This window comes from Candoia aspera, chromosome 8, assembly GCF_035149785.1.
Source record: "Candoia aspera isolate rCanAsp1 chromosome 8, rCanAsp1.hap2, whole genome shotgun sequence".
NCBI classification, from domain to species: domain Eukaryota; kingdom Metazoa; phylum Chordata; class Lepidosauria; order Squamata; family Boidae; genus Candoia; species Candoia aspera.
Window position 1 is genome coordinate 77,856,994 of NC_086160.1, and position 8,122 is coordinate 77,865,115.

At 54.4% G+C, this 8,122-nt stretch overlaps 1 protein-coding gene across 1 annotated transcript; it reads left to right on the forward strand.

Annotated features, from left to right (window-relative positions):
- Window positions 1–3,771: 3,771 nt before the first annotated feature.
- Window positions 3,772–7,887, forward strand: SPR (sepiapterin reductase). The gene is made up of 3 exons (XM_063310099.1): window positions 3,772–4,104; window positions 5,537–5,827; window positions 5,916–7,887. Exons 1-3 carry the CDS (start codon window positions 3,795–3,797, stop codon window positions 6,104–6,106), a joined length of 792 nt encoding a protein of 263 aa, XP_063166169.1. The 5' UTR covers window positions 3,772–3,794; the 3' UTR covers window positions 6,107–7,887.
- The last annotated feature ends 235 nt before the right edge of the window (window positions 7,888–8,122 follow it).

Sequence of the window (8,122 nt, forward strand, 5' to 3'; positions counted from 1 at the left end):
AGCCATGACAGATAGTAATCTCTGGGAGAGCAGCATGTGTGTGGCAATAAATACAGTATCATCATGATGGAATAATTACTTAATAATTATTTTTTCTAGTGCTTATTCCTTAATCTGCCTGTAGTAAATGGAGTGCTACCTACCCAGTTGAGGACTAAGTCCCTAGGGCAGTGTTTCTCAACTTGGGCAACTTTAAGATGTGTGGACTTCAGGTCCCAGAATTCCTCAGCCAGCCATGCTAGGGAAAAAAGTTGGAGGTCTTCGCCTCCTGCCTTGGTGTGTAGTTTGGCAGTTACTGCTGCCGCCACCTATCATCCAGGCGATGCATTTATCAGCCATCCTCTTCCAATGCCAGTGCGTGAAAGGGACAGGCTGTGGACCTCAATGGCAAAAAAACAAACAAATGATAAAAAGGAAATAAACTCTCAATATTTCTGGCCCTGTAGCATTGAGGCATATAACTAGGTACATCAGCCCTTTTTCCCATTCTTTCTTTTGAGCAGACCAATCTCACAAGAGAGAACTAGAATCAAACTTTATTAAAGAAAAGAACAAAAACATGCCATGTTAATGTTAAGTATTAACACAGAAAATAATCAAGAGTAGATAGAAGTAGATAGAAATGTAGGGCTGCTCAAATCATAGACAGCAACTTGGAAGAACCTCCAGCTGGAAAATATGCTGAAAAAGATAATGCTCTAAGCAGATCCAATGATGATGCTGATCTGCTCCTATGTGAAAGCCACAGTGATGCAAAGAGGTGGCAGTTTGCATAAAACACACAAGGAGACACTGGAGACAAAAGAATAAACACCCACACTGGAAAAGAAATTAAACTTAGCACAGTTCCTAAGTAACTCTTCACTTCTACTCTGCTTTGGTCAGGCCTCACTTGGAGTATTGGGTCCAGTTTGCCCCACCCAAGTTTAAAAAGGACATTGATAAACTGGAACAAGTCCAGATAAGATCTTGCCATGTTTAGTTTGCAGAAGAGAAGGCTGAGAGTGGGCCTGACAGTCGTCTCCAAATACCTGAAGGGCCGTGACATTGTAGAGGGTTCGGACTTCTTCTCACTTGCCCCCGGGGGGAAGACTCAAACTCATGGGATGAAACTTCAAGGACTAGATACAGATGTGACATGAGGGGGAACTTCTGGAACCGATTACCATATGGCGTGGCTTCTTCCCCTTCACTGGAGGTTTTGCAACAGAGGCTGAAGAGCTTTCTAGCGGGGATGGCGTAGGGAATCCTGCAGGGTGCAGGGGGTTGGCCTTGATGACCTTTTAAGTCCCCTCCAACTCCATGATTGCACCTCTGTGCCAATTTGTTACCTGGAGAATTCCTTCTTCCTGAAAATTCCAAATTTAATCAGAGGTTGGAGGAAAATCTCTTTCTACCCCCAACCTGGCCATATAGCTTCTTGCTTGTCTCCCTTCTGCCATTTTCAAGAAGAACAAAGCCCAACCATTTGGAGTGGGAGGGGTCGTGGGGATTGCTACATACTAAAGAAAGCATCTCTCCTCAGGAAGATCCTGCTGGAGGCCAAATGATGTGTATTCCCTGTCTGGCAATCAGCTGTCACTCTTATGAAAAGCATCACACCACCAACCTTGGCTCATCTCATAAAGCTAAGCAGGGTTGGACCTGCTTAGTAATGGGATGGGAGACCACTAGGAGATAACAGGCTTGTAGGCCAGAGTGGGAAGCAAAAACAAAAATCCAGAAAGAAGGCAATGGCAAACCACACCTTCACTGCTGCCAAAACTGTTTGGTATATTGTTTTCTGCTACAGATTAAGGTTACTGTGGTAACAAATGATTTTGGCCGGGTGAGGAGGTTGAATTTAATTGTCCTCTTTTCAGATGTTAATAGTTGCAATTGCCTGAAGCGAGGGCAGTTTTTTTTTGTTTCAGTTTCCTTCTCTTTAGGCATGTAGAGAGTATGCAGCTGAGGGAGATCTCTCTCCTCTCTGAGAGCCTGTGAGAATGCAGAAGCCTGTAAATATGTTTTTGTGCTTTCTGTAAATAAATTTATGTTTATAGAAATGCCTGGTGTGTGACTTTTCTGATCTCTCCTGGGCCAAATGCTTTCTAGCACTCTGCCAACAAAAACCATCTACTATATGTGGATGTGTTCATGAAGCCACGGGTCCAGTTCAGCCTGAAGGTGCCTTTATCTTTTTGCTAAAAGCCAAGCTCAACTTTTTCATTCCCAACACTGGCAGCTAGTCTAGAGATAAGTTCAGGCTGTGATCTTTACCAGCCACTGTTCCTCCTGCTACAGCACACAAGCTTTGGGGTTTTTGTTGCTGTATCCATTTCATGTGCCCATGAGCCACTATGACCCTTCCCCTTCTCCTCTGCACCTCCTCCTGCCCTCCTGTGTCCTGCCTATCTCCCCTGGTGCCTCATTTTCTTGCCTGGAAGGCCCCGAACCTGTTTCTTCCATTAGGACCTGAACCCCGATTCCCAGTTCCGGTGGAAACCGCAGCACTTTACCGTAGTTAATTTAAGCACGTTTTATTCAGTCCAGTTTTCTGAGTCTGCATGGCATAATCATGAGATAACCACAGATTCGCTTTGCATTATGCACTAAATTAAACGCTCTTTGGCTACTGAATACAGCCACTATTCAGTATCTCCACAGCCAAGTCAGAGCGTGTGCGTGCATCGGAAGGCTGCAACTTTAAAAAGAGGCCTTGTCCAAAATCACTATTTGCCCCTCTTCAGATTGTCAGTTTTGTATCCTTCAAGTTGAGCTGGGAAGGAGGTGACTGAGGGCTTAATATGGTAGACAGGATCAGGAGGGAACCGGCTGCCCCTTACATACCCCGGACTTCCTTCTTTTTGGGCATCAAAAATGAGAGCCAGCCCACTAAATTAGTGTCGGAAAGATACCAGAATCTAGTGCAGATGAAATTGCTACTGAATGACAAGCTGTAAATCAGGGGTGTCCAACTCGCAACCCATGGGCCGCATGTGGCCCTGAACAGCTAGTAATGCGGCCCCCCAAAATCGTAAACTTTTAACATTATTTCGCAATTTTTTTCGAACCACCGGCACCTATTGTTGGAACTGCTGCTCCTGCCCCCGCTGCTTGGGAGCAAGAGCCAAGCGCGGCCAGAAAGTGGGAGAAAAAAAGAAAAGGAGGGGGGAAAGAGGGAAGGAAAAAGGGGCAGAAAGCGAAAACAAGACGCAAAGAGAGGAAGCTGCTTCCCGCCGGGAGCAGGGGAGGGAAAGAAAGGCCGGCAGCGGGCGGCTGAGCCTCCTACCCCTGCGGGGAGCTGCTGCCGCTGCCGCTGCCGCCGCCGCTCCTCCGCGCACTCAAGGCGCCGCCGAGCGAGCGGAGGAAGAGGAAGGCGGGCGCGCAGGTGGAGCGCGTGCCCTCGCGCCTCCCCTCCCTGGCCGTCGGGAGGGAGCGCGCCCAGCTGCGGCGGCAGCCCCGCCTCGCCCGCACGCCCATCCTCCGAGAGAGGCGGCCTTCACCGCTGCGCGGCTTATGGGGCCCGTGGGGGGCTGCATCCGGACGGTGGGAGCTGCGGTCCCGTGCATCGGGAGGCAGGGGCTCAAGCGTTTTCTGGGGACGCTGCCGAGTTTGGCGGGGGAGGGGGCAGGAGAAGGTGGGGGGCCCGGGGCGGAGCAAAAGGCACGGCCCGGTTTGCATTTCAAAACGCAAAGGCGAAAGGCGAAAGAGAAGTCCTTTGGCCTTCCCGGGGCGGGGCGCCCCCGGGGAAGGCCCGCCCCTCCGGCCCACCCGCGTCCCGGGAGCGGAGGCCGAGCCGCCGGAGCCGCGCGATGGAGCCGGCGGGCGCGTGGGGCCGCACGGCGTGCATCCTGACGGGCGCCTCGCGCGGGCTGGGCCGCAGCCTGGCCCACCTGCTGGCCCCGCGCCTGCCGCCCGGCTCGGCCCTGCTGCTGGTGGCGCGCTCGGCGGCCGCGCTGAGCGAGCTGGAGGGCGAGCTGCGCGCCGCCTGCCCGGCGCTGCGGGTGCAGGGTCTGCCCGCCGACCTGGCCTCGGGCGAGGGGCTGCGGCGCGTGGTCGAGGCCGGGCGGGGGCTGCGCGAGGCCGGCCCGCCGGAGCGCCTCCTGCTCATCAACAACGCCGGTGAGCGGCGCCCCGCCGCCCCGGAGCCCTCTCGGCGGCGAGCGGCCCCGCTGCCCGGCTCGAAGCCGAGGGCCGAGCGGGGGCGGCGGGCTGTGGGGCTCTTGGGGGCCGGCCCCCTCGGCTGTGGGCCTGCGCTCCCCGCGGCTGGGCGAGCCGGAGGGGGGCGGCGGGGGGAGGCGGCTGTGCTTCGGTTTGCGGTGGGGCGGCGCTGGGCCAGGGAGGCACCGAGCAGTTTGCCCGGGCGCGACGGACGTCGTCTGGTAGCCCAGGTTAGGGCGTTGCCTGCGCCCTCACAGAGTTGGGAGGGGCCTTTCTGCCCGGGAGTCTCCCCGCTTTCTCCTCCCCCGCCCCCCCCCCCCGCCACATGGTTCCTGCAGCCCAAAATGTGGGGACAGCTCAATGGGGACTCGGCCCCTGGGGAAGGGCGGCAGTTCCAGGCTCCTCGGGAGGGGAGGGGAGGGGAGGGGAGAGGGGCGCTGGCAGGAGTGCCTGGTCCACTTTTGCACCACCTAAATGGGGGGGATTTCCTCCCCTGTCAGAACTTGATGGTGAGCAGACCTCCTGGGTTGCTGGGGGTGAGGTCTGTGTGTGAAGTTAGAGGCCACGGATGATGATTGTGACGACAACAACATCCTATGCTTCTGCCTCCTTTTTTCCCCACCACAACCACCCTGTGAGGTGGGTTGGGCTGAGGGAGCGACTGGCATTCCTGCCTGCTTCTAGGCCAGCACCTTCCCCGCTACAACAAACTGGGATACGTGGGGGACCGTTGGGGTCCTGCCCCACCCCCGCTCCCTTATTACGGTGGCTGTCAGCTGCTCCCACCCGTGGGGCAGGGCTTTCCTGTGTCCGCCCTTGGGAGTGGAATGGGCTCCAGTTGTCCGGGCCTCTGCGGCAGGCGTCTTAGCCCTGATGCACACAGGGGTCACGGGCCTTTCCTTGGAGGAGTTTGGCTATAAGGGGGGGGGTGATGGAGGAACAGTCTTTTGTCGCAGACAGGCCACCTGTTAGTTGGTCCATTAGTCTCTTCGGAGTAGGGGGAGCACCAGTTCAGATGCTCCCCCCCTCCCGGCCCCTTACAGCCCAGCCAGGCTCTGCGGGTATCGAAGGCATTCGCTTTGAGGCAACCAGAGAAACGGCTTCCAAATCTTTCAGGGCAACAACGCACAGTGAGAACAGGCCCTGCGCTGGGGTCGGCTTTGCTGTGTTCTGTTGGGGATGATATTTTCATTCCTGCTTTCCTGTGCCATGGGGGGAAGCTGCCTGGCATCTAAGACAAATTGGCAGGTCCCAGCCTCAAACAAAAGAGGCTGTTTGCTGCTGGCAGCGGGAGGAAGCCTCGGGGACAGGGGAGGACTTCCACTTGCCTCCCACCCTGCCTCCCTGGGCCTCGGTCTCCCCTAGAGACGGGCTGGACCCCTTTTTCTTCCAGCATCCCTGGGCGATGTCTCCAAGTCCTTCTCAAAGTTCACCGACCCCGGCGAAGTCAACAGCTACCTGACCCTCAACATCACCTCTGCTCTGTGCCTCACCGCCTCCATCCTGGAGGCCTTCCCTGCCCGGCCGGGCTTGAGCCGTGTGGTGGTCAACATCTCCTCCCTCTGCGCCCTGAAGCCGTTCAAGAGCTGGACTCTCTACTGTACGGGGAAGGCGGCCCGTGAGATGATGTTCCGCGTCTTGGCGGCAGAAGAGCCGGACGTTCGGGTGCTTAACTACGCTCCAGGCGAGTCCCGGCTGTCCCTGTCTGCCATTGCCTCTCCTTGGGGGTCCCCTTGTGATTGGCTTTTCTTTCTTTCCTTCCTTCTGCACAGGCCCCCTGGACACCGACATGCAAAAAGTGGCCCGCACCCAGTCAGCAGACCCGGAGCTGCGGCAGATGTGCCTCCACATGAAACAGTGTGGGCAGCTGATAGACTGTGAGGTCTCCTCCCAGAAGTTGCTGAGCCTTCTTCTTGCAAACACTTTTGAATCGGGTGCCCATATTGACTTCTACGATGCCTAAAAAATTCTCCGGGATCCTGGTTCCACTGGCATGTACCTTTGTTTCCCAAAAGAGTAGGAATCATTGTGTTTTGATTTTTTTTTAATGAATGCTGCAGGGAGTAATCCGCTCTACAGAGTTTTGTATCTGGGGATATTGTAGAAGCATTTTGCAAAAGCAAAGCAAAAAATTACACCAAGCTATCTTTGCGTCATGTGGGGAAAATGTGGCTATGCATGAGAATGTGGAAGGTGGGGCAAAAAGGAGAGGGGCCCTCCTGTGGGATGATGTAGCAGCCATACAGGAAGTGCCCAAGAGTGGCCGTCTTGGCATTAAGGCTTGCTGGGGGCCAGGCTGGGGGTGTCTGCTTACCCCAGCAGGGAAGAAGGGAACACCTCACAGCTGAGGAGGAGCTCCGGTGGAGCTTCTCCCACTGAATTAGGAAAGATGCCACCCAATCCTTGGCAGCTCTCCCTCCGTGCTGGACGGGGGACTTCTACGTGACAGCAGAGAAGCGGGACTGTGGGACTGATCAGCGCCTCTGCTCTGGTTGTGGCTCTTCTGCAGTTGCAACCTCTGGAGTTGTAATGGGCTGTGAGAATACTCTTGAGGAACAGGAAGACAGTGGTCAGATAAGAAAGCTGAGCCCAGAGCAGGAGTGTAATTAGGGAAAACGTCCCAGTTATCTTCAACATAAAGGCAGGGAGAAGAGAGGCGTTCAGACTTGCAAGAGTCTGCTACTGTAACGTAATAAGAAAAGTCGGATTAGCATTCGTAACTCTGGTTCCCTGGCCTGGACTACTCGCAGGGCTGACGGTAGCCTGAGCATTCCCAGAAGGATGGCCGGGCAGGAAGCGAGTAGAGAGAAGACCTGCAGGTAGAACAGCAAGGGGCGTGATGGTGCCAGAGCCAGAGGCGAGGCCACTGCGGGAAGAGGCTGGGAGTGGAGAGGAGTCATCTGTCAGTTACTCCGAGGACCAGATCCTGCGCCCTGGTACGCGAGCGATGCGGGTGGAGAAGCATTCGTTGCTCTTAGAAGCTGTCCGGGCTCAGCGCAGAGGAATGAGCTGTAGGCCAAAGGGTGGTGGACCTGCAGGTCGGCAGCAGCCTGACCACGCACCACCTTTGGGGGCAACACATCCTCTGTTGTGTCTCATGCAGCTGCCTCTCTTTACGCCAGCTGCAACCGAGCTGGGTTTCCTTAGAAGAAGATGGCACTGTAGAAGGAGCCGGAACGCAAGGCAAGACCCGACCTGCGGATCCCTGTGCCGCCCCTGGTTCCTTCTGAGGTGTCTTTTAAGTCTCCACACAGATGTGCATGCACAAGCAGGAGGGCCTGACCCCTGGGCTGCAAGGGGTGCAGTGGGGTTACAGAGCTGCTCCCATGGCCCAGGTGCCCCCACAGACTTTTGCAGCCTGGTCTGTTGTGAGTCGGGTTAGATGGTCTTGGCGAACGGAGATGACAGTGGGCCACTGGGTATGGCCTTGCTTCAGGTCCCCTCCTGCCATCCCCTGTTGGTGGCGTCTTTGCCAAGACCTTGGAGGAAAAGTTACAGTGCGTATTAACTCACAAGGGAGCTTACCAATAGCTTTAATTAATGAAGTCATCCAAGTAAACAGTCAATACCAGGAACCCTACCAAGATAAGACATGTTGCCTAATCCCATCAGCCCTAAAGTTAATCATTTATATAACCTTCCACTTCATTTGTATAACCGCCTCCTTGGCTGTGCAGAACTCCTGTAACCCTGCGCTTTGATCATTGTATTGAGAACTGATTTTTTTTAATAAACCCTGCTCTGAGCATTGTTGAAAAGTTTAATTTTTGTTTTAAAATTTTTTAAGTTTTAAAATCACTTAAACACAAGGGGAAAAGACATTTACAGCTACAGCCTGCCTTTTTTGCCTTTTCTGAAAGTTAGATGCCTATTTTTGCTTTTTTTAACTGGAAACACATGCACCCCTCTAATCTCCAGCAACAAATGAAAAAAATGAACATAGCAAGCAAGCCCCATTTTGAGCCTTTTTAAAGGAAAA